Raw genomic sequence first — 26,340 nt, forward strand, 5'->3', positions numbered from 1 at the left:
AATCACTGAAATACAAAGACATTATATTATCATGCGCAATACAATGAAAGCTCTGGTGGCTACTTCAGGCAAAGGTTAAGAGATTTAGAGACAATCAATAGGAAGGATGAACCTCTGTATGCGATCTCATTATCATATTAAGCACGTTCGAATTCAATTATCGGCTCAATAAACATTCGTATTTTAACAGCGTATTCAATCCTTTGAATCGAAAGTGTTGATTTCAATAGAAAATCTTTCGTTTCTTAGTAGAAAATAGGAGTCGTTGATATCAAAAAACTACGTTTCTATTCTATCTATGCGACAGATAATCTTATCGATTTTTAATTACAAATCCTTTTGACGAATCAAAGTATTGTTTAACTCGTGAAAAATAAAGAAAGTAATCTGCTACAGCTCTTTTACTTTTCATTGATTTAAGAATTATGATGTAATAATTGTTACAAATAAGCCACTTTGTAGCAATATATTTTCTACAATTTCCATAATAATATTGTAAACAAGATAATTCAGCAAAAATAATAAATACGCAAGGAAAGATTTACCGAGCCGTTCGGAATTAACTAAGAGAGTACTAAAAGAGAAAAGAGAGGAATAAGAAGGAAATATTACGTTGAATATTACGATTAAATATTTGAAGACAAAATGGGAAAAGGAAAGAGCGAAAATGGAAAATGGAAAAGGAAAATAAAAGATCAAGGTTGGTGGAAGTTAAGGTCAGAGAAGAAGTTGAAGTAGAAAATAAATGGAAAGAAGAAGTGGAAACGAGGTTGGAATCGGTGAAAAGGAAGAAAAATAAAATGAAACGTGAAAGGAACGAATCGAACGAAATGACAATAAATAAAATAAAATATAAAAAGTATAGCATATACTATATAATACTATATAATATATAAGATTTAACAGCAAGTTATATGGTGTTTTAACAATGAATGAATTATTACATGAATTAAGATAGTATTTTAATAGTAAGTTACAAAGGGTAAAGCAACGATTTCAATTTCCTATTAGAAACTTTTCATTATTCTCAAGACTTAACGTTTTAATTAACGTTTGTTAAACGTTTCTTCTCTTCGTTGAAACAATATAGCTTGACTTAATGGCAGCTGCGTTAATTAACAGTGAAATCATAGTTCGATAAATGTTGCCAATACAAGAGAATTCGTCAACGCCCCGACTCAACGTCACAGTTCACCACACTAATCAAATAATGTGAAACTCGTATCAGTCGACAAGTCTGCGCTCGTTTCAGACATTGTAAACACGTTTCTGCTAGGAAAATTAATATTCCAGTTCGGCTCTGCTTTGCCAACAGGCGCGGCTTCGAACAATCGTCATGGGTCTTCGGTTATAATCAATCGCCGCTTGTCGAACGACGAGACCGCACGTTCCGACGACTAAAGCTCGCGAACTTTCGTGATCCTGCTTCGTTATAGTATCCACGGTGTCAGAAACTTTTCTTCAAATTTATTAAAACGCACGCTTCAAGCTTTTCTATTAACTCCAGTTCTATTAACCTTATCTTTACTCGAATCTTTAGTAGTTTCACGTTTAAAAAATTACCAAATTATAAGAAAACGCGGAGATTCCTACGCTCGGAACGATCGTCTGGCCTTGGTCGATCTCGGTTCTAAGAAACGGAAGCGAGGACACTCGAGGGTGCCATAAATTACGCCCCTTCCTTTGCTACATTTCCTTATTTTGCCTACGAAAGTTTGAAGCTTTTTAGTGAAGAAAATTCGACAGTTGCAAGAAAGCATAAAGTAGGAGTTCGTTGATCAAAATCGAGCGTGTGAATTCAATGACGAAGAAATGAACGAAATTGAAAAAGATGTTCCAGAAGAATCGACCGGTCTTCTGCACCCTAATCAGCCTTCCCATCAAACGCTATCTCCTCAGGTATGAATTCTTTTTATTTTCATTACTTTTTTGTATTGATTAGATAAGCGCCTCATTGAGATAGTCTCGCTCGCGCGACTTTCCTACTGTTCGTAACTTTTATCTGCAACGACGTGGACATAGACTATGTACAGTACATACATTGTACACTATGCACTTCGTGGAATCCTTGGGAAGAAACTTTTCTATTACTGCTATGTGCCGGTATTACTTCAGATATTACGAATGTTGTCCCAATTCCTTCATAATCTTCAATTAAATCGAATCATACAATCAATATATATTCAGATCTTAATCTTTTGTTTCTCAAAGTTGCACCTACCAGAGAATCAGAGCATTTTTATTTCATCGCAGTAATTAATTATATTTTTTTCTATTCTTTCACTTTCCTTCGTTCTTCTGCTACGAAGAATTGAACACCAATGAGGAACAAGGAAAATACTCTTGAAATATAATTATTGGAAAAATTTGTGATACTACGCAAATAAGAAACCTATCTTAATTATTTCTATTAACAATTACTTTAATCAATCTACAATTCGATAACATTCGAAAGCAGAGAATAATCTTCCGCTGAGAAAAGCTATCTGGAAGAAAGTATCTCCAAAATATAAAAGCCATAACAAAAATATCACGAAACATCGTGGTTGATGAGAAGTTTATCTCATCTATGAACTATTATTCCATAGACTGAACTATTCTTCGTATAAAAAAAAAAAAAAAAAAAAAAAGGAAAATCTTCCGTTCACGAGTGGTGAAGAAAAACATCTCCAAAATATAACCACAACAAAAACATCATAAAACATCGTGATACTCAAAACACTACATAGATAACATTGTCTATCCTGATTCTTCAATTACTTGGCTAAAAACAAAAACACAAAGAACTGCAGATAGTCAAGAAGCACTGATATCGAAGTGTCCTCTAACAATATCAAACATCGATGGATCAAACGATTTTTTCCTCGTTCGTCTTTTGCATACATGCACATACATCCTATGCATACATAATTCTTAGGTGTAGAAAGAGAAACATTGCATAACCGGAGAAGAACAGCTTAACATCAGGCAACATAATAATTTATGTCGTGTAATACGGTGTGCGCGCGAGATAATGAAGATAACAGTTTTAATCGTCACTAAAATGTTTTATCAATGACGCGCCTTATCACGTAGCCGCTTTGGTCGTCTGGATTCGAGTTTAGCAAGGCCGAATGGAATCCAGTAACGGTGGCACAATAATAATTGTTTAAACATATTGCGTCAATTGCGAGACAAATCGAGTCGAACGTGTTTCGACAACGTGACTCTCGTTTGAAAGAGAAAAAAGTATTTTCAAAATAATTTCAACGCCAAACGATCGACGTAAGGATAGAGAAATTGGTTTGTTTTAAAATATTAGTCTCGTTGTGTATTGTCTCGATTTATCTTAACTGAGGATCGAATCTCTTGTTTACCAGAGAGATGCTTTTTGTGTCGAGGCGAATTTATCCAGGTTTCTAGCACGTACTCGACTATTTCTCGTCTCCTTCTCTTTCTCTTTTTGGGCTTGTTATCTCATCGATTGTATAATCTTTTATCTACAATACAAAAAAAAAAAAAACAAGCAACAATGAAACATTCGTCACTGGCGAGTGGTCGAGGATAATGATAAGTGAAGAGGTTCGTTTCATGGAAAATTCTTACAGGATCGAGTTAAGATCATCTGATCGGCTGTTACTCTTGAAACAATACGATTACTCGGAAATAACTAAAAGATATTAATTAAATTAATTAAATTTAAATTAAAGAAATTAATTAAAAGAGATCTTCCCAGATCGATTCTCCTAACAGATATTTTGTTTACAAATAATTAACAACGATAAATATAGGAAACATATTTCCTTTTTGCAGATTAGATTAAATAAGTTAGAACAGGTAATTATGTTAACCCAAACGCGTCTAGTATACTTACAATCAGATGATTGTAATCAGTCTATTTTATTTTGTAATTTTTTCGCTTCAAATTGTTAATTTAAATCGTAAATAAAGGAAAAGTGACATTGCTTTTAAGAATATCATTAGACAAATTCTATATGTCTCAAATTCTTTCCAAGATCGCATTTTTTTATACTCCGAGAGAAATGTGTTTTTATTAATTATCAATAAAACGAAAACATATTTCATCTGATATTTTTAAACAAAAAAAAAACATATGGCTATAAAACGTCAAGCTAATTTCGTTAAAACCGGATATGTTTATCGCTTCATTAATAATCTATAGGGTATAGTATTTTGTATACATAAATCGAGCGTAGAAGGTATATATTATATTACATTTTCGTGGAAGTTTGATTAAATGCCTGAGAATTTTTACGGTTTACTTTTCGTTAGGCGCGATTGCCACATATCCGCTCGTTGATACGTGATCGACTGTATTCACTGACAGTAAAATCGGATTTGCGGGGCTTAGGCAGCGGTATTCTTGGAAGATCCTGTTTACTCGGTTTACTATCACGCTGCGAGCACGAACCGGGCAATTAGTAACTCCATGTCGCATTGTATACTGCAACTGTTGCTCGTTGTTTTTTGTTAACAAAGTCTTACACCGATAAAGATCACGATAAACAGCAATGCCCTGCATGTCATCCAATGATTTAACCAACCGATTCTATGATTTAGAATTTCTTTGATCGAACGAGCTTTCGCGCAAAGAAACTGTATTAAACAAACATTCGTATTGTTTATAGTATCCACTATATTTGTATTATATTGACATCGATATGATTATTCTACATTTCTCGTCTCTTTCTCCGTTCTATTGCTACAAAGTAGAATGATTATGTGTTTGGTCAGACAAGCGTAGTTAGAACGTTTCTCTGTATATTCTCAATGTTCATGTATATCGTACGTTATTTGAAGTATTCATATTTTCAGCGACAATGTATTTTCACACCTGATGGCCTCTTAATTAGAACCGTTTTCATGAAGTAAAACGATCGTGTGTTTGATCAAACAGACGAGCTTGGAATGTTTCGATACGTGTTCTGGTTATTTATAAAATAATTTTTCATTTGAAGCGTTAATTTCTTGTATGACAATGTATTTTTACAGCTGACAAGTGTCAACCAAAATCGTTTTCGCCAAGTAGAACGATCACATGTTTGATCAGACAGACTAGATCGGAACGCTTCGACACGTTGTTCTTGATATTTATGTAACAATATATCATTTGCAGCGTTAATTTTTATAAAGTTATTTTACAAAATAAGTAATTTTTGCCTGTTGATTAAACCGAATAGAAATCGAAGCTCGAACGTGTTTTAAATTAACATTAGCAAGATTAGAGATATTTCTATTTTTGGATGACATTTCACGGAGAGTTGCGGCAAAATTCAAGTGTAGATAGTTCGTTGTGTTATTCCAGATGATTTGTCCATTGAGTTCCATTGTTAAAAGTTTCATTAAATCTGCGATAATTCGCTGCTCGTATGCTTCACGTTGTTATCGTTCGGCAGCATTATCTTTACAAATGAATTGTTTCCTACTTATGGTAATGTTATTGTTAATGTGTAACGTGGTTCAATGTCGAAGCTATCGCGAAGTTTGAAAAAAATGTATCAGCATTAGAGATCATTAGGCTACTGTAATTCGAACGTAATCGTTTCAAAAAATCAGCCTTTTTACTACCGAATTGATTTAACAATGTCATTGATGTGACAGCATTGATTTTGCCAAACACATCGATTTAATTATTTAATTATTTGTGTTAATTAACTGATTAAGAAAAGATTCGTAGATTATCTAAACAAGAAAGCAATTAAGGACATCGATTATCATCATGATCGAAAAGTATCACGATCTCAAGTTAGATTAAAATTCTGTATGTATAGATTAATTTTTTTTTTTCTTATCAATCGATAGATTGAAAGTTAAAAACGAGAAATCTCAAATCTCGACGCGTGTCTGTAGTATCGCTAGAACGACACGATCTATCGTGATTTGTTTCAGAGACTGCCAAAAGAAAATTTGTACTTTCTTTCTAAACCAATTATACTCGTATCTAATACCAACCATTCGGAGTCATTCAAAACTTTGTAATATTTTCCTGAGAGCTAAAAAGAGGAAAAGAAGCTGATCCTGGTATAATACGCTAATCAAATAATACGTTCACGTGTCAAGCCATAAAATTGACAAATGTTTGTGTTAACGAAACATTGTACAATATTTTTGTTCAGAAATATTCTTCTGAATCTGCTCAAATATCTGCCAAAGAAAAACAGAAAAGAGGATCTCTATCGTACATCTTCAGTGTATCCTATCACCTTTATCCTCGTCCATATCAAAATTGCTCTTCTCTGTTGAAACCAGAAACGAAATGGAAAGAGAAAACTTATATAAATCTTCAAATGAAGATTTTAAATTTTCATTAAAATACAGAGGATATAAAGAGAATTCTACAAAACACCACTAAGACTAGAAACAAAAGGAAAAGAATGTATCTCTGATTTTCCTTCAATCCAAGCAGCCTAATGCGATATATACCAAAGTTAACTGCAGCTGATCGACTCGTCAAATCTTTTAGATCTCCGAAATCGCACAAGGCGCCGCACAACTAACGAAAAAATTACAAGGATGGCACGTCCCTTATCGCGGCACGGGTGATCGCGGGCTCGAAAATCTCGCGCAGAAGCAATGGATCGAGCCGTGTTCCGTCGATGCGCGCGAGGCCGCTATCAAACGAAGGACGTGTAGGTGGTGCGAGCCGCGGCGAATCTATCGGATTTAGTTAATGTCCAGCGCTCCGTGGACTCGGATGTTGCATCGGCTGCGACTAGCCATGACAGACGAGCTCGCCTGACTGCACAAAACAGAGCAAACGCTTCTATTGCTTTCTGCGACGTTTTCTTTCTTTTTTTTTTTTTTCATAAACCGCACGAAAAGAAACCAACGAACCTGTTAACGTACATCGAGTAACCTGTAGCCCAGCGACTGATCGATAATACACAACAGAGAGAAAGCGAGAGAGAGAAAGAGGGTAAATTTCGTAGCTGTATACACGCTCGCTTCTCCATACGGAAAATTGTGCGGAGAAGCGTAATTTAATTCAAATAAATAATTGCCAAAATATATTTCATTTGACTTGATTTTACGAGCAAAATCAATTCCATGGAAAATTGGTTACGTTAATTGGATAGAGAATTATCCAATTAATTGGATAATTCTGAAAAGAAAATTAATCGAAAGGAAAGTGACTCTGAAAAATATTAATCAGAAAGAAATAGATTCTGAAAAATCATTCCTACGATCTATTACATCGAGCAATCCTCTCTCTCTCTCTCTCTCTCTCTCTCTCTCTCTTCACTAACAGAAAATTAATTTCTGTAATCTTTTTTATTAGCTCTTCGATTATTTTTTTAATGAATTCTTTTGCTCGAGATTTGATTGTCCTTTGATATATGCCACTGATTAATCGCGAAAAAGCTACGTACGCGCGTGGCTCAACGATACATCGACGTAGTTCTGCGACCGGCATAGAACAGTCGCGGGATCCACGTGGACTCGACCGTACGTTTTTGTGTCTCGCATTCGTGAATTGAAACTAGTCGCGGATTCTCGATCGTGACTGAAATTCAGTGAAAATTGGTGAAAACACGCTAACGTAACTTTATGTGACAAACTGAAGACCTAATCTCGAGAGACAGGTGTCTCTTTTCTTCATCGATCGGCGGATCCACGAGGTCATCGCGTCTCATCGTTCAGGTAAGTTCAATTTTGTATGATATTTTTCTTCCCGATAGTTGAAACTTTCTGTTTCGGCGGAGGGAAAAATGCTTCGAAGCAAATGAAGGATATCGTAAATAAATTATTGTAATTGACGTTAAAGTCGCACTTTAATGGTACGTTCTGTAAGGCAATGTGCATCGATTGCGACTAAAGGTGCGCCAACCGCCACTGTTGAACGTAATTGCGTTTCAGTCTGATTATAACCAAAGGTTAACTAAGAATAATAGAATTTTTAATTCGCGATAGTTTCGCGACACGAAGAGAAAATTTAGTCTCCGATATAAATAATATGGTTAGAAAAAAGTATTTGCACGTCGTTGTACTTTTCGCAAGATTTACACAGATCTATGTATGTATATATATATTATTGTATTGGAATGTGAAAACAAATACTTTTTATAACTACTGTGTAGTAAATGTCAATTATGAATTGAATAAACTAGTGCGTAGAAATTCGACGAATAAAAAATGAATTTAATGGTAAATTATGGAAGTTTCCATTTATGACCAATTATTCCAATCTCAAAAAACAAATATCGAACTTCCTCCGGCCGTTTATCTTGCGTATCGCGACAAGCCTTCAGACCACGGTCCTTCAATTGTTTCAAGCGTCACAAAGAGATCGCGATAAAAGAAGGAAAAATCTACGTCACAATGCTGATTTCTCTGTTCTTGGTCAAATTCTCTAATGAAAAAAGCGAATAAAACGTCCTCCGTGAAATTTTCAAACGAAGAAAGAAAGTAAATTAAATATTAAAAGATCAATTTGCTCGACGACCAATTAGTGGCACCCGCAGCGCAATTTCAGAAAAAAAAAAAAAAGAAGAAATGCACAATCTAAATTACTCGAGTCCCGATAAATATTCCACGATATCTGCTTTAAAGCTTCGATAGCTGATTTAAAAGGAGGTTGTTTAATTTCTCTATATCTTTGCTGCAATCATTTCGTGATTCGTTCATTGATCATTCGAACATTCGTCGCACGATCGTTTCATTTCGTATGCAACGCTGTTAAATTCCTCTGTAAATTAATGATTCATGGAGCCATTATCTGTACCTGAAAATTGATACGGTTTGGAACTTGTTCGAATAATCGTATTTGACGAAGTGTTGATGGGGTTTCATCGTAAATTCAAATTGAAATTTGCAATTCGCCTAGCGATGTCACTATGGTAGAGGCAGGCACGTTAGATGGTTCCTCTAGTTCCTGTGATCCTTGACCTTAAAACCTAGAATTCCGGACGAAACTCACGTTGAGTCCTCGAACGACCTTCGATCCACTTCCTATGAAACGACCGTCGAGTTACTCGTTGCATTAAAAGCATCGTGTATCTATTGGCTTTTTTTAAACGTCAATACGTTTGTCACCTTTTACTAATTAAATTATTAGAGTTCGAAGAATGTGAAAGAGAAAAAAATATATCGAGCTTTTAATATTACGATTTATATTTCGCGAACGGTCGTCTAAACATTGGATATATCGGTTCAATCCGTGATTTTTTATTTATTTTCGGAAACATATCCTTCAAAGGCGAAGGTTCTTTTCGCGATATATTTTTTCCGTTTCATACATATTCAAGATGATAATTGTGTTGATTTACATTGTTTGTTTGTCCTCCGATTAACACTTGTGTCATACGTAACGAGGTTCGTTCGTACTCGTCGATGTTCTATTTTTATCAATTATCAACCAGATAATTGTCTTTTTTTCTATCTTTCAACCGGAAATACTGCGTTCATCATTTAAAACAGACTCGTGCTCGATGGAACGATTCCACGTGAGAATTTATTCACAAATTTTTCCGTATACCGAGCCTTGTGAATTCTCAACTGGTTTTACAAAACAAAGACTCGTCTTAGTATCAGAGATTCGAACGAGCAATAATCACGACAATTATAGTTAATTTCCCGGAATTTTCGTAAGTTAAATTTTACGTCAGAATAATCTCCGATCTGAAATACCTGCTGGGTAGTTTACAATATTTTATCAATGGATAGATACCGATATATCTCTACTTTCAAAATTATTCCTATCTGAATCTTTATCCGACCAGATTTCTTAAACAGCTTTTATAAGAATCACCAAACGGGATTATCCTTATCTACTTTGCAAGGAGATCTTGTGAAACCTTATACTCTAGCAACACGAAAAAAAAAAAAAGAAAAATAATGATATAGGCAGATTGATATAATTCTATACAGTCGACCATTTTTTTGAATATATTACGTTTCTTACACGAAACATTTTGAAATTTCATTGGCGCTATTATGAAACTCAACTACGGCGATTATATCGATAAACTTTGAAAGAAATGTGAAAATACACTTACGGTCTAAAAGCTATTTAGCGCAAACTATATATTTCGCGGAGATGATAAAAATATTTCAATACTCAATTATCTATTTGTTGAGAATTGTGGATCTTAATAGCCGAAATAAAAGTAAAGCAACACTAAGGATACATTTAGAATTCGTGTTAAAATAATTCTAGATTTATTTAATAAACGATTTCCAGGATCTTCGTCGATATACATTTGCACGCGTCTCAGCACTCTCTTTGTCTCACCATCTTCCATACCGCACTGCCAACGGAACAGTACATTCGTCTGTTTTTCGAGACGTCGCGCGCACACATACTTCTACACACTCATATTCACATACGTGTGTCACCACTACACGGCCAATCTAGTCTAGCACATAAAATTATACATATTTCAATACTATTCTATTAATAAGTCTGAATATTCCGACTAATACTAATATAATCTTTTCATCGAGCATCTGTTTGCTGTAAGTATACGTTTTCATGTGTCATAAGTATATGTAAGTGTAAGTATGTAAGTTTTCTGTACAGTAAGTAATAACTTCTGTATACATGTTTCGATTAATTCCAAAATCGATATAATCACAGCAGCCGTGTCTCATCGCAATGCTAATGAAGTTCCAAAATCTTTTACTTAACCCGTACAATATAGATACGAAAATTTGTTGTCATAAGCGTTCAAATACTTTTGCGTATTACTACGCAATTATAAACTAAATAACTATTACTTACATACGCTGCATACTAATTTCCTATAGTATACGTTGACAGTTGGTAAATATCAGGTATGATTTTCCAATCAGCTTCAAATTCCATCAACGTAGTCACGACAATCGTGTCCCATTACAGTATATCAATGAAATTTCACAAACTATAACATCTATATAAAGACACCTATAATGTATTCATATTTTTATGCAAATAATATTCAAATATTTTCTTGAACCAGCGTATTATTACCGACGAACGCTTACGTACGAATTTCCCGCTAGCTTAATTGCAATAAATGGGACGAGAACGATCTTTTGCACGATAATGAGCGCAAGGTCGAGCCACCAAGTTATACATTCCGTGTTTGAGGGCCATGTAACCCGATCCTCCTTTGCTAAATCAGGATTTTCATCGTAGAAATATGGCTCCATCGTCGTTGACCCCGTGAAACCCTCGCCGTCTTTTATACACGAGATGAATTTCTATATCCCTTTGTGTCGAATTCTATGGAAATTCCAGCGTCGTCGTAGCTGAGATTATTGTACCGCGATCTGCAGCAACTTAAACGCAAGAGAAATCGGAATAAAGGAAATCCGACGAGAGAGCTAAGGTTGCAGAAAGTTTGTAAGTCAATTCAGGTTCCACAGTTGTCAGATGCATAAATTAGATTGGAAAGATTTTTGGACGGTGAACTGAGGTTCGAGAAAAGCTCGGTACGCGCGAACCCAGACACGAGGAGTAAACGAAAAGTCGAAGACTTGTTAGTTTTGTTGCGACGATGTTAACACTTTACCGACCGATAGCCGATTTATCGGTTTTTTGTACCGATGCTTGCCGACCGATAGCCTATTAATCGGCTTTTTGTCGCCGACGCTCACGGACCGATAGCCCATTAATCGGCTTCTTATCACCGACAATCTTTCTCATTAATTGAGCAGTAATTTGTTATTTAGTACTAAGGTACCTTGCTCGGTTGCGTCAGTTGCGTTGCTTTGTAAGCTGCCACAGTTTTATACCGATTTGAAAAACTTTACCGGTCGCGATGATCGAAAAGAATGATATTGGAGAGTCTAAACCGAAACAGAGCCGGCGCCAGGGAGAATCTGCGCCTGAGCTGTCGGTCGGACGTGCGTATACTGTTGAACAGCTAGCGGTCAGTAAAGTGTTAAGTACATGGAAGATTAGAACTTCAAATTTTGTAATATTCCAGAATTTAGATTTTCAGAGACTTAGTATGTGTTTGAGTATTTGTAGGCGTTTAAGCGTTCGAAAATTTAGATTTTGCAGCATTTGTTTTTACAATTCTCAAGTAACCGAGAATTTAGGCACCTGGCAACTCGGATGCGAGAACAAATTCGACAATTTTTTAATATTCGAAAACTTTAGCTCCTCGAGCTCTTAGAATATTCGTAAGTTTAGGTTTCAACATTTTTTACGTGCTCGACCACTTCGGATTCAGAGTATTTCTAAATAATAGTAAACTTAGAAATCTCGGCAGAGATTCTTCTGCGGAGAAGCTAAATTCAGGGACACTTCGATACGGAAAAGTTTACCAACGGTTTATCGATAAAAGATATATCACGAACGAGTCGCGAATGACCCAGAATTTCGCTAGCAATCGTTGAATACACGATTCCTACAACTCAAAAGACTCAAATGCGGAGTAATATGACTGATAATTTTATTCACCTTGTTAATTGCTCATCAGAAGACGAACCTACATTGGAAATTGAAGGACGGTACTTATAAATAATTCAGTGTTTGTTCATCGAACGTACGTCTTGTTTGCCATTGTTATTATAAGAAGCGGTTCATATCACTCGCTATGAATTACAGATGCTTTAAAAATCCTTCGATCATCGTCCACGATCGCATTTTTCAAATTCACGCACTTTTTTCTTCAAGACGATCGTGTGAGTCTATCGTATCTACGGTATCGTATATCTATCTATTCGTATCATAATTCTTCGAATCTTGAATATATCATAATTTTCAAGTCGAGGAAGAACGCTTGTGGTCAAGAACTCTGCAAGAGACCTTCATATACATTTTTCCAACATCTACGTTCGAATTCATTGTTCGAGTTTCCTGTTAAATCCCGAAGAGCGTGTTAGCCACTAATTGTTACTTTAGACCGCGCGGGATCATTAAATTTTCCGTAATTAGACTTACGATGGATTATGATTACAGTGGATGAAGAATCATTCGTTGGAATTTTTCATCGTAATTCGTCGGAATGTGTTTCTTGATTCGTTGTAATCGTAGTTTTTAACGAGATCATGAAACTCGTGAATTTTGTACCCGTTTTACGAAAACAGAATTATCTTAGAAATTTTAACAAACCCTAATCGCACTTAATTTTCTTGCAATTTTTACAATTTTTCTCTTTCTTTACGATTTTCTTGTTTTGTCTCGAATAAAAGTTTCAATGCTTGTTTGTCGATCTTTTTCAGAGGGCAAACTCGATGAAAGACAGAAGGGCACTTGAGAAAATAGTTGCCAAGTAAATACAGGAAGATCGAGGAAGTGAAGGTGAAGTGAATCGCGAAAGTTAAAGGATAGTAACTCGAGGAAGTGAAGTAGAATCGATTTGGAAAAATTGGTAGAACGTTCGCTGGATTATGGAACCAGAACAGGATACAAAAATGAAAAGCTCGGCGGACTATGTAAAGGCCATTGAGAGTGGCGTTCAACCGTCTCAGGTGACTACGTTCTCTGTGAAACGAGAGCTGCTTCTAAACTTTGGCTGATCTACGCGGAAACTTGTATTTGGTATCTTGTACAGTGTGTTAATAAATTTTATTACAAGCAACGAGCCTCCGCTATTCTATTTTTAAATTATTTTTCTTTCTCTTTATGAGAATCGAATGTTTCTTTGGCGAGAAAACTTAAAAAATACAAGGAAAGATAAGCAGGGGATTATGTTCAGAGAAAGGGATTTGTTTTAAAAGATTATATTTAAAGACACTTCAATTTGGGAAACATCGATGAAGGAAATTTAAATTTGGGAAAAATTAGATGTAGGAATTCTAGGTGCAAAGAAACTTACGATGAAGGTAACGTAAGTATTAGAAAACCTAATTTCAAAGGATGCTAACCATAAGTGCAAAGAAACTTAGGTCATACTATGTATTTTCTTTAGGTATTTGAGAACAACTTAAGTTTATTAAATTCCAGGAAGAAAATTGGACCAAGATACTCTAGCTATTTGACAGTTCAAAGGATTCTAGGTGTAAAGAAATTTAGATTATTGTACAATTAAAAAATTAAATTATACTGAAAATGTAGATTTAAACGATTTCAGCTATAAAAGGATTTAAATTGTAGTATTTTATTCAGATACTTGAGAACAACTTAAGTTTAATAAATTCCAGGAAGAAAATTGGACCAAGATACTCTAGCTATTTGACAGGTCAAAGGATCCTAAGTACAAAGAAATCTAGATTATTGTACAATTAAACAATTAAATTATAGTGAAAATGTAGATTTAAACGATTTAGCTATAAAAGGATTTAAATTGCAGTATTTTATTTAGATACTTGAGAACAACTTAAGTTTAATAAATTTCAGGAAGAAAATTGGACCAAGATATTCTATTTATTTGACAGTTCAAAGGATTCTAGGTGTAAAGAAATTTAGATTATTGTACAATTAAACAATTAAATTATAGTATACTGAAAATGTAGATTTCAGCTATAAAAGGATTTAGATTATAGTATTTTATTCAGATACTTGAGAACAACATAAGTTTAATAAATTCCAGGAAGAAAATTGAACCAAGATACTCTAGCTATTTGACAGTTCAAAGGATCCTAAGTACAAAGAAATCTAGATTATTGTACAATTAAAAAATTAAATTATAGTGAAAATGTAGATTTAAACGATTTAGCTATAAAAGGATTTAAATTACAGTATTTTATTTAGATGCTTGAGAACAACTTAAGTTTAATAAATTCTAGGAAGAAAATTGGATCAAGATATTCTATTTATTTGACAGTTCAAAGGATTCCAGGTGTAAAGAAATTTAGATTATAGTACAATTAAAAAGTTAAATTATAGTATACTGAAAATGTAGATTTAAACGATTTCAGCTATAAAAGGATTTAAATTACAGAGTTGTAAATATTTGAGAACTAAAGTTCTAGAAATTCCGGGAACAAAATAATTAATATTAAAATGATCCAAGAATTTACAGAAGAGTGTAAATTTGACAATTTCAGCATCAGAAAAGATTTCTAATTTAAAAAACAATCTTTTCGCAGGATATTGAAACGACGGTGTACAAACGACGATGGGCAATTCTAATGATCTTCGTGCTGTACAGCGCCAGCAACGCGATGCAGTGGATCCAATACAGCATCATCGCGAACATCATAATGGTCTATTACGACGTGTCCAGTTTTTCAGTTGACATGACTAGCATGATCTACATGATAACTTATATTCCGTTCATCTTTCCAGCGAGCTATCTGCTCGACAGATTCGTAAGTGCGACCACCAAAGTTGTATTTGATCAACTTCGCCCGTTTTATTTAAAGAATCGTCTGGAAAAATTGATATCCTTAAATCGTGTTTATCTATGCATGCACCGAGTTTATCGTAGCAGAAATATTTCAAATCAGTTAATTTAACTCGATCGGAAGTTTAATCTAATCTGCTTCGTTATCGAGAGCGATATCTCGGAGAATATCTTTATATTTATATAAAAATTGGATTTTTCATTCTCGTTGCATTTCGAAAGTTGTTAATAAAGAAATGAAAGAAAAAATTATGGAAGAACGTATAAAAATACAGAAAAGTTGCATTCGATTTTTTTTTTTTTTTTTTTTTTTTTTATGCTTCTTACAATTATTATGTGTTTAATGTGCATATTATACTTTGATCGCACTGTAATCTGATTCTGAAAATGACTATCTGTCTCTTTGCTTTTTTCTTCTTCTTTAAGTCTTTGGGGATGTTAGTTCTTTCGAAAAGTAAAGCATCGACATCATTTATAAGGAAATTTGATTATACGCTTTGAGGATTAGTGGATCAGTAGTAGGTTGTAAATTTATGTGCGGAGGAAGATAATTCGATTAAGCAGGTTGAGTTTGTTAAGTCCAAAGATTTCGAAATACAAGGAAAATATCGTATTTACCATTTCGGTAAAACAAACGTAGTAATTTGAATTAATAATTGTTCTCACCTCTCTTTATGATCTTTGATGATCATAATGTCGATGATATCGCCGTACGAAACAGACACGACAGATTTGATTATTTACCTACAGATGTCTGAAATTAAAAATTATTCGCAGTAACAAAATAATCCTCTATCAAAAACATGAACATCGAAGTATATTAAAATTCTCGTACGAACATGTTATACTTCAAATATACAACAAATTAAATCTACACGATTTTTCCAGTCGAAGATCAATAATCTTCCTTACATCAATTTTCTCCAAAAAAGATAAATTTATTTTACAAAATTCCTCTGTTCGAATAATATTTCGGAAAATCTAAGTTTCTTTAAAAAATATATTTTCTTCTCTTAACTTTACTAATGATATCTCTCTTCCTAACGTTAATTTTCCTCGTGATAAATAACTTCATAAAAAGAATTCTTCCACGTCTGTTCGAATAAAATTCTGAAAAAAGTCTTTCGTCCAATTATTCACTTTGTAATATTTTTCTTTTTTTTTTTTCTTTGCAGAAAATAAATAAAATGAATCGTTGATTTCAGGGGCTCAGGTTCGCAGCCTTGGCAGGAGCGATCGGAACCACGCTCGGTTCCTGGATAAAAGTGTTCAGCGTGAGTCCAGATCGGTTCTGGATTACTTTCGTCGGTCAAACATTCGTCGCTGTGAGTCAAGCGTTCGTGTTGTCGGTGCCAGCACGTTTGGCGGCTGTTTGGTTCGGCCCGGACCAGGTCAGCAGCGCGTGCAGCATCGGCGTTTTTGGAAATCAGGTCAGTCACTGTCGGATCGAAAAATTTCCAACTAGCTTTGTATCGGCTGCATGCTTCGCAAAATTAAAGTCGAATGGATACGATGGATATTGATTGTAGCAGACCGAAGAATCACCTTTTACAGAGAAGATGAATGTTTTTACACGTTCATTTTGGAGGATGTTTCAAAATTGTTCCGAGCCAACCTTCTACGGCCTTTCAATATTTCTGGCCCAATTTTGCTTCCATTTCGATAGATGAACGAATTTCAATCTTTTAAGAAAAGTTCTAGGAACATCGAAACAAGAATTTATACGTATTAAAAGCGATCCTTTCGAATTTAAGAAATTTTCTAAGAAGAAAAAGAACGTCCGGATTAATTAATTAATAATTTAATAAAATTGAATAATTTACCGGTAAAATCTCTAACACGAAACATTTCAACTTGTTAAAGTGTTTAATTCCACGATCTTTGATCTTGCACATCCTTTTCAAGCTAGCTCAAACGTGATACCTCTTACGAAACAAGTTCGCTTTCATCATGTCTATTTCCCATAACTCAATTCTGGAATACGTAAACCAATTAGAATTACTCGCTGGAGAATTAACAGCCAATTATATGAACAGGCGAGTGAACTATCCTTCACCAATTAATTAGCGCACTCTGTTGAACATGGTCCTTCCGAACGTCGTTTTACACTCTACTTCATCTATGTAGTGTTTCAAAGCGCTATGCTGAGAAAGGCATTCCACATTATCATATCAGACTATTGTCTCAATTACCGTCTCAAAAGTCAGCGTCAATCAATTTACGACGATGATTCCTCCACTTTAATCGATTGACCGTGGTAACAGAAATGCGTATCAAATGCACACGATTTCCATAAATGGACTCATCAGTAAGTGGATCTGTATTACTCCGTGATAGTTGTTAAGTAATGGTGGCGATAAATGGAGCTCGAGTGCACAATACCTGTGTGGTAGAACTCTATTTGGAGGGACAGGCTCGTTGAAGAGTTAAGCAGTGATTAGATGGGAAACAGAGTCGAACCGTGCACCCACGTTTCATTTCGCGACGGCATAAGGGGATCCTGGACCCCATCCAGCGAGTTAAAGAACGACCACATTGCAACAAGCTACGCACCCCTTTCCACCAGCTTCTCCCCCCGGGGAGATAATCTGTTCAAGGTGCATTGTCGACGAGATTGCTTTGTTACGAGCTGCGTGCCTTCGTATGGACGAAGATTATTTAAACTTCTTTCTGCTCGAAAGCTTTATATTGTACCTTCCATGTTTTTCCGAATTTTCTATTTGAGTTATCGGAGGCGTTGAGTTAGCTGGAAAATTTATGGCGATATAGGAAAAATTGAAGAGTAATGCAAGTTATGAATGTTGATGCGTACGTGAGAAAGAGATTTATATGCAAAATACTATGCGAAATATCGAAAATAGAGTATTCATGATTTATAGTATTCAGAATCGAATTTCCATCCAGATTCCGTTGCTTCGCTTAACGACGCTAAAGTAAAAAGCGTACATCGCTTAAAAATATAAATTATATATTTGCATTTCTCTTTCGTCTTATCAAGTGTTAAATATATAGGATACGATAGAATATATCGATAATTAAAAATTGATCTATTTTCCAACAAAAAAATCGAACATTCCGCTTGTCTTCTACGAAATGGAGCACGCGATATAACTTTTATTAGAAATTCCTATTTGTTGTATGGTATTAACGAAGAAATACGCGATAGCTATCGTAAAATTGATATAAATGATCGTTGACCTTGCTATTTATGACGTATCACCGCCTGTACATGTTCGCCACGGTTCTCGCAAGCTTTCGAGAGCGGAACTCTCGTCGGAATCGCTCGTGATGAGCTGAAAAGAATAATGATCTGTCACTTCCTTGGAATAACAACAATGGGCGTCCAGCATCTCTCCACACGTCAGCAATTTCATTACAAAACTTGCCTACCAAACATGCCACTATCAATAACATTCTCCCTTTTCATTTGGAAAAATTCCATCATTTTCCATTCTTACTTTTAAACGGAAGCTAACTTTTACATATATATTTTTATTATTTATAATAAGTTAGAATAATCGTTGCGTTATTTTCAGTTGGGTATAGCAATCGGTTTTCTCTTTCCACCGATGCTGGTGCAAAACAGCGAAGATCCCAACGTAATTGGCCGAGGACTGCACGTGATGTTTTATATCGTCGCTGCTTTTACCACTACTATTCTGGTTCTTATACTTCTATGTGCGTGTAATAACCATAAACCTAAGATTGAAAATTCCTCGAAACGATGGTTCACAGCTAAACGAGATTGCCCATCGTGTGGATAAAAATAACGATCGAATTTTTCTTTCAGTTTTCAAGTCTGAACCACCGATTCCTCCGAGTCCGGCGCAAGCTGTACAAAGGGAGGCTGAATCCACGGGAAGCTTCTTCGTCTCTGTGAAGAAACTAGTCACAAACACGGGTTATTTGTTATTGTTGCTCAGCTACGGCATCAACGTGGGCGTGTTTTACGCTATCAGCACGCTCCTCAATCACATAGTTCTTCAATACTTCCCTGTGAGTCTTTCGGCTTCTTTCCTTTATTTATTGCGTCCTTTGATTCTCGTATTTTGTTTAATTAAAAATTAAACCATTTTACCATTACAAATTTTACATAACAAATTTTACCATTAATATTATCGTTGTGTTTTTATTTATTTTCCGCTCTAATTTTTCATATCTTTTAATTACATCGAAGAGACTGTATCATTTTTATGAAATTGCAAATTTATTTAGTACATCTGTATTGTCGATCCGCAAATATCTAGAATCATGAACAAGACGCTGGAAGAATCGGCTTGACCATCGTGTGCGCCGGAATGTTGGGCTCTGTGGTGTGCGGCATTGTACTCGATAAAACGCACAAATTTAAGTGAGTAAATCTGACAAATACGTGGAACGAAAGAGCGTGCTTAACAGGTGACTTGAATTTTAATTTCAAATCTATTTTCAGAGAGACAACATTGGGTGTGTATCTTCTCTCATTCTTTGGCATGATCATATTCACGTTCACGCTAGACACCAGTGAAATATATGTTATTTACATAACAGCTGGCATGTTAGGGTAAGTGCAAAGCTACTAATCCCTCTGATATTTTGAAATATTATTTAATCTTAGAAATCGCTTCTATGAATTTTAACATAGCAGTTTCATGCGACTCTAGCCGAGGTATTTTTATTTTTTTTTTACTTTTTCTAAGGCATTTCAAAAGCATAGAACAATTTCCAATAACCCCCAACCATTCAACAGAATTCTTTAAAAATGTTTCTAAATAAGAATTTTATTCAAAAAAAAAAAAAAAAAAAGAGAAAAAATTCTTCTTCCCATGTAATATCAAATTCCATGAAAAATTCAACGTTTATTTTCCAAATTTTCTAGATTCTTCATGACCGGTTACCTTCCCGTGGGATTCGAGTTCGCTGCAGAGTTAACATACCCAGAACCGGAGGGAACCTCCACTGGTTTATTAAACGCAGTGTGTCAAGTGTTCGGTATTGTCTTCACGATTCTCTACGGTTATTCCTTGAACGAGTGGGGCGACTTCTGGGCGAACATCTTTCTTTGTGGCACGTTGGCCCTCGGCACGTTGCTCACCATCATCATTCCCAACGATCTTCGAAGGCAGAAGGCCAAGTTTTAAGCGTTGATCTTTCGTGGTCGAAGGTTAATTGACAGAAAGCCGGTGGAACGATCGACTAGTCTTCTTTGTGATCGATGATATTGCGAAAGTAGAGCTTCCGCGCCAAAGGATGATTATTTTTAAAGCGGATGAGACAGATGAATTATCAAAGGCTGATCAGAAATGGTTGATTCTGTTAAAATATTAGATAAGATAGGTCCTCACAGCTCGTGTTTCTTGTTGTTGTTGTTATTATTATTATTATTATTATTTCTTTCTTCTACATGCACGGTATTTCTTTAATTCACAAGTTGCAAGTAACTTCGCCAGAATGTTTAAAAAGACTTCAGACATGCAAGACGACAAGATACTGATGTATCTTCAAATCTTGATGATATAGATTACCATTAAGAAGAAATACATATGTCCAAATATCATTTTAAGCGAACAAACGAGGTAGAAGAGGATTAAAGTAATAACAACGGTAGTCTACATAAGTAAACGATAACGTTGGGCATGGTTCATGATCTGAAATCGTACTGAAATATTTCATGTAGCCTGGTAGCTGAAGAGATCGGAATAGATTTACGAATGAGATTAATCGTGATATCGTTGACTATACGAGCTTAGAGAATCAATGGCCTATGCTCAGACATAGTTTCTTTCCTAATGTTTCTTCTTCTTTGTACTGTGGCGACTCTTCAGTATCGTGGGGTGAGCCTATTGCGTGTAGGTAACGTGTGGAATTCCTCTGTTGCGTCTTAAGCGAAAGAAAATCGAATGTAGAGCAAGCTACAGAGCCAGTTTTCACGTAGTTTTAAGGATCAGATACTCTCATCTCGTTATTCGTGTTGTTCGATGATTCCAAAAACGAGTTTCGCCGAAGATCCTTTCTTTTCTTTCTTCTCTTTTTTTACTTGTAGTGCCATCAGTATTAATGCCATCCAGTGTTTTCTATGGCTCTGATGAATGTATACTGTTGGCCATAAGTATTATTATTGTAAACGTCTGACAAATTTTATTTTATTTGATACTGTACATCGTGCGATGCGAACGAAATAAGAGTTACAGGGGAGTAACAAGAGAATAGAAGCAACGAATTTACACTAAATATTAGAAAGTATCATAATACTTATGGCAGACAATGTATAACTTGAGTTAACTTTCGCGCTCTGAGACCTCAAATGATACGAATTACGACGAGAGAATTGTGCGTTATTACGATTGCCGTTCCGAAACAGCGATAAGTCGTTGAAGATAGTATTTTCGTGGAAGTCGGGGAGGAACGGAAGGAATAGTATCGATAATAATGATACTTGTAGCGAATAGATCATTCCAGAAATATTATCGAGATGCTGTGCATCCGAGCGATAAGTAAAATCTACTTATTCTTGTTACTCGTGTAAATGTTTTAATCGAATACGTAGAGTAGATCTCTAAATATTGATCTTTGTGGCGTACAAATCTATCAAATTAGATTTCCTCGATCGACGTAACTTACGCAGAGTGTATCGTACAGGATCTTAATAAGCGTTGGCGAAGTCGTTTGATCTTTAGTAATAATACTTAGGATGCTCATTCGCGATAAAACTGAAGCAATGCGGAAAATATCAATGGAAGGAGTATTTTTGAAACGCAAATGAGATAACGAATGTTACATATTTGTGGAAAAAGTCTTTCAAAATTTGCAAATTTGCCTTTTAAAACTTACTGTACTCGTATCTAGAAATTTACTGTAAATGATTCTATCAATTTAGTTCTATAGTTGAATCGAGTGGAAGACGAAATGACATGGAAGATGATTTTAATAGAATCGAGTGGTTTTTACGGTCTATCCGGTTTAATAAGAATTTTCGATAATTCGATGACCCAGAAACGGCGCGAAATATGCGACCCATCGAAGGAGCAGATCGCTCCACTAGCACAGAAACTCGATTTACGAGGTGGTCGCCTCAAGCCCCGATTAAGCTTGCCTGAAATCATCGAGGAAAAATTAATTATCGCGCGAAGGTCGATTTGGACAAGCTAACAGATACCTGAAAATCAATTTTTCTCCTAGTTAAAAGTGGTTTAGGAAGCGTTGAAACGTCGTTAGACTTCGCATTCTATTTTAGATTACAGAAAATCGATGTTATCGTTACTATATAGAGCTAGATCTAGAATAAAGCATTTCGCCCGTTTCGAATATTTCCTCTAACAAAACAAACGACAATAATCGTAGCTACGCGTACAAACCGAGTATTAAGAGAAACATTGTGAAACACTGTAGTGATAACTGTCGTAGATCACCGATGTGTGTATTAATTGTGTACTATTTTTTATAGGATATTATCGTGTGTCCTAAAGTCGCGGGGCCAGTCGCGTAGAAACGAAAAAGATCGACAATAAACCTATCAGTAAGAGAAACAAGGATTTGAGATCGATAGAGATATAGCTTTCTTCTATTTTTGTAACATTCCGACCGCAGAGAAATATTCAGAGTAAAATTGCACACCGTTTACTTTCGCTTGTGTTAGATTTTTTACATTAAAAGAAAAAGAAAAAAAACAGGAAGAACGACTTGTTCTACTTTCTTCACTTTGCAAAGATGCATCAACCACGATGAAAAATCTCCCAGGAACGAAAGTTTCCGGAGCTGTTTGTCAATTAATTGTCACGAATTCTTCAAAGAATCGAAATCACAAAACGAATGAACAATTCGAAGATTTACAGATATAGAGGCACACGTGTACGGATATATGTATATATTTTGTCAAATCGATGTGTATATTTCACGTGTGTATTTTATTCGAAGTCGTGTACGTCTCTGTGCAAAGCTGTTTCAAACATATCTTTTATAGAACGATATTATTGAACAATATTAACGCGTTGACTGCCACGTGTTTTTGTACAAACGAATTTTGTACACCGGAAGCCGCAACAGATCACAAAATACTGCACAGCAACATCTAATTCTTATAAACTATTATATTGTATTTGCGCACTTTTTCTCTGACAATATTACATAAGTCACTTTGTCTTTGAAAATTTGTCAGTCATAATCTATTTATTTGAACCATTTTAAAAAATTTGATGACATGGATCACTGATGACCATCGTAGCAGTTAACGTGTTTAAGATTGTTACGATAGTTACCATATCTCGATGTAATTTAAAGACAATATTAAATGTTAACACGTGTCGAATTTGTATTGTTAAATAGTCTGCTAAACAGATGTACCGATAATCGATAATGAGGAGTTCCGAATGGTTTTTAGTAGAGCGAGCTGCTTTTAATTAAGATAGGTCATTCGTGAATACGCGCTTTTATTTGTGTAGAGAAATAGGAATATAGAAATCGGAAGCTTGCTGCCGAAGAAATATGTAAGATGCGTAGGTTTTATTACGATCTCGTTTAACTAATTTTGCTGCATCAGCAACGACTAACTTTTTTATTCAAACGAAAACCATACAACGTACGTACTTTCGTATATCCGAGTGGATGTTTTATTAACTCATTAACGTCGAAACGGTAAAATAACGCATAAAGGTTACGTAAATGCAACATCACTGAAAAACGTGTATTATTTACGCGTTACTTTGCCAAGATAGAAAAAAACTGTTAAAATATCAGATACTTTACAAAGTCACTATTAGTCGAATTAGAGACATAGACAAAATTTCCATGATTAAAGAAAAATGTGAAGATATTGAAAAGCTACCACCTCACTAATTTCAGCGAGCTTGAAATATGTTACCAAGACGATCGTTCTGAACAACTTTTCCCTATACATATAACAGGTGTTCTGTTTCAGTTTTCGAGTTATACACAAAAGCTTCCTTGATTTCATATATGTACTTTATATCTATATTTTATACAAAATTGTACATTAACATTACAAAGTACATTAAGATTGTACATTAGACATTGTAATTGAAGAGTGCTTGTTAAAACACTGAAAGTGAACTTACGTACAAATGTAGTACAAATTCATGAAACAGAACAAGTGTGTCTGTAGAAAAGCACGTACGTGCCACCTCTTAGTTGTACATAAAACTCAATGTTCCATTCGTTTCAGTAGATGGCATAGACAAAAGCCATAAATCACTTAACTAACGTCTATTGGCGCTTATATTTTCTTCTATAGAGGCAACGTTGTAACACCATTTTCTAAGGTTATTGTTAACTACTTAGAAAGGATAATTACACTTAGCTACTATACTGTAGTATTTTCAGTTGGTACATTTTGATTGGAATATTTTCCGATAAAAACAGAAATTTTCTTTTGCCATTCAATATTACCACTTATAATGTTGTGTACAAGCACTCTTCGATTATTGCGTGCATATAGATGTGCGTGTCCAAATTAGAACTTTGTCGATGTAGTTGCATCGTTATCGGTAAGTGCCTCTCATGGTAACCGAGCACGCTTGTAACAAATAGAATTTGACAAAATTTCTAATGGAATGCACATCGTACTTATTCGTAACTTGAAATTTTCTCTTCTTTTTAACGTCACTGAATTTTAATCGCTGATTTATATCACCGCCGTCACTTAAATAACCTAACGCTACTTATTTGGAATTCAGTGACTGGAGCTTTTACTATTTTTCCCATTGTTTATAGGTTACTATGGAGATGAAAAATGCGACGTTAAAATTCACGGAGAGATAACAGATTCGACAGTTTCACAAGATATATATGGTACGAAATATACCTTTGTGTATAACTTGAAAATTAGAATAAACTACCCATTATATGTACAGGCAAAAATTGTTTAGAACGTACCTTTTCGATAGGTTGACCAAAACAAAATAATTTATCATTAATCGATTTCTTCGATCTTTACAAAATCGTAGACTCTAAATGCGAAAAGAAGAAATGAATCAAACCTTTAGATTTTCTTTTCATAGTTGCAATGTTAAAAGAATTCGATAATATAAATTAACCAAGAAAGTTCTAAGAGTCGTGTTGCGTTAACGTAACGTTAGTCGATAATGAGTTAAGCAAGGTAACAGTTACTGAATGACTGACTGGTTCGTTTTATTCTTTTCTTGCTCTCTTTTTCTCGGGATATACTTCTATTTACCTCCTAAGAATCGATCGATGAATTTTTGTCGCATTAATTCTTTAGACGAGAAAAAGAGAATAAAGTAAAAATAAATCGAGTTTGGAATATGATTCGTCCTTGATCGATCGACCAACGATATTATAGTCTTCCGTTCTTTTTTTAATTTCGCATCTTCGAACGTCGTATTTATTATTCGTTAGGCGCTCATTTTGTAATTAAATTTGAAGCTCGCAACGCATTTCCATTTGTTTCCTCCTCCCACGAGCGTATTAATTTTTATGCGAAATCGTCTTGCGCGTTCTCCTTAAATAGCAGGAAACGCGCACGACAAAAGTCAAATAAAAGTCTCTGTGATTGTTGACAATATCCGCTATTTGATTATCGTCTGAATATGTAGAGCGATAAGATGCTTCGAAGATTTAAAGCTTTAAGATTAATCTGTATGTTATTGTTACCGTGTAGTTCCGTTACAAACAAATCGAGAAATAAATATATTGAGAAATATTTACGATACAATTGTGTCATTTTTATCGTTACTCGATTTTCATTACAGATACCAGAAACAGTTAATTAAAGCTATATTAACTCTTTGCACTCATAATTATTTAATTTGATCGAATACAGCACATCTTTACTTTTGAAGACGACATCTTTTTGATAAAAAATGGAATTATAATCGTTCACAAATTTATTTGTATAATAATCTTCTCCACTTTTTTATTTCCTCAGCATTGAAAAAAGATCAGATACCAAGCTTTCACATTATCAATTATCAAAAAGATAAAAGTGCAAATTTTGTTGGAATAAGAATTACAAACATCTGTAAATTTAATTATACACGTAAATTATTATTTTAATTATAATTATACACGTACAAATATCCACATAATCAATTATTAAGAAGTTGTGCGATTAAATGTGTTTTTTCAAAACATCTTTTCAATTAATTTCTTATCTTACATTCGTATCTTA

At 34.8% G+C, this 26,340-nt stretch overlaps 1 protein-coding gene across 4 annotated transcripts; it reads left to right on the forward strand.

Moving 5' to 3' along the window:
- The first annotated feature begins 1,356 nt into the window (after positions 1-1,356).
- Positions 1,357-25,872, forward strand: LOC126872007 (uncharacterized MFS-type transporter C09D4.1-like). Of its 4 annotated transcripts, none has more exons than XM_050631463.1 (11): positions 6,647-6,916; positions 7,280-7,641; positions 13,153-13,401; positions 14,962-15,183; positions 16,424-16,648; positions 18,755-18,896; positions 19,009-19,214; positions 19,466-19,569; positions 19,651-19,761; positions 20,077-20,878; positions 20,914-25,872. In XM_050631463.1, the coding sequence occupies exons 3-10, from the start codon at positions 13,321-13,323 to the stop codon at positions 20,336-20,338; spliced, it is 1,353 nt and encodes a 450-aa protein (XP_050487420.1). In that variant the 5' UTR covers positions 6,647-6,916; positions 7,280-7,641; positions 13,153-13,320; the 3' UTR covers positions 20,339-20,878; positions 20,914-25,872. The 4 variants fall into 4 exon arrangements, with proteins under 4 accessions (XP_050487419.1, XP_050487420.1, XP_050487422.1 ...); XM_050631465.1 differs by having other exon boundaries at positions 6,647-6,842; XM_050631464.1 differs by having other exon boundaries at positions 6,647-7,641.
- The last annotated feature ends 468 nt before the right edge of the window (positions 25,873-26,340 follow it).

The sequence above is a fragment of the Bombus huntii genome, chromosome 12 (genome assembly GCF_024542735.1).
Source record: "Bombus huntii isolate Logan2020A chromosome 12, iyBomHunt1.1, whole genome shotgun sequence".
Taxonomy (NCBI): domain Eukaryota; kingdom Metazoa; phylum Arthropoda; class Insecta; order Hymenoptera; family Apidae; genus Bombus; species Bombus huntii.

Excerpts from the sequence above, each read along its gene's own strand:
- LOC126872007 (XM_050631462.1), top strand. The coding sequence starts at position 1,813 with ATGAACGAAATTGAAAAAGATGTTCCAGAAGAATCGACCGGTCTTCTG. Across the intron at positions 19,215-19,465 it reads TAGTTCTTCAATACTTCCCT|AATCATGAACAAGACGCTGG; the intron begins GTGAGTCTTTCG and ends GCAAATATCTAG. Across the intron at positions 19,762-20,076 it reads ATAACAGCTGGCATGTTAGG|ATTCTTCATGACCGGTTACC; the intron begins GTAAGTGCAAAG and ends CAAATTTTCTAG.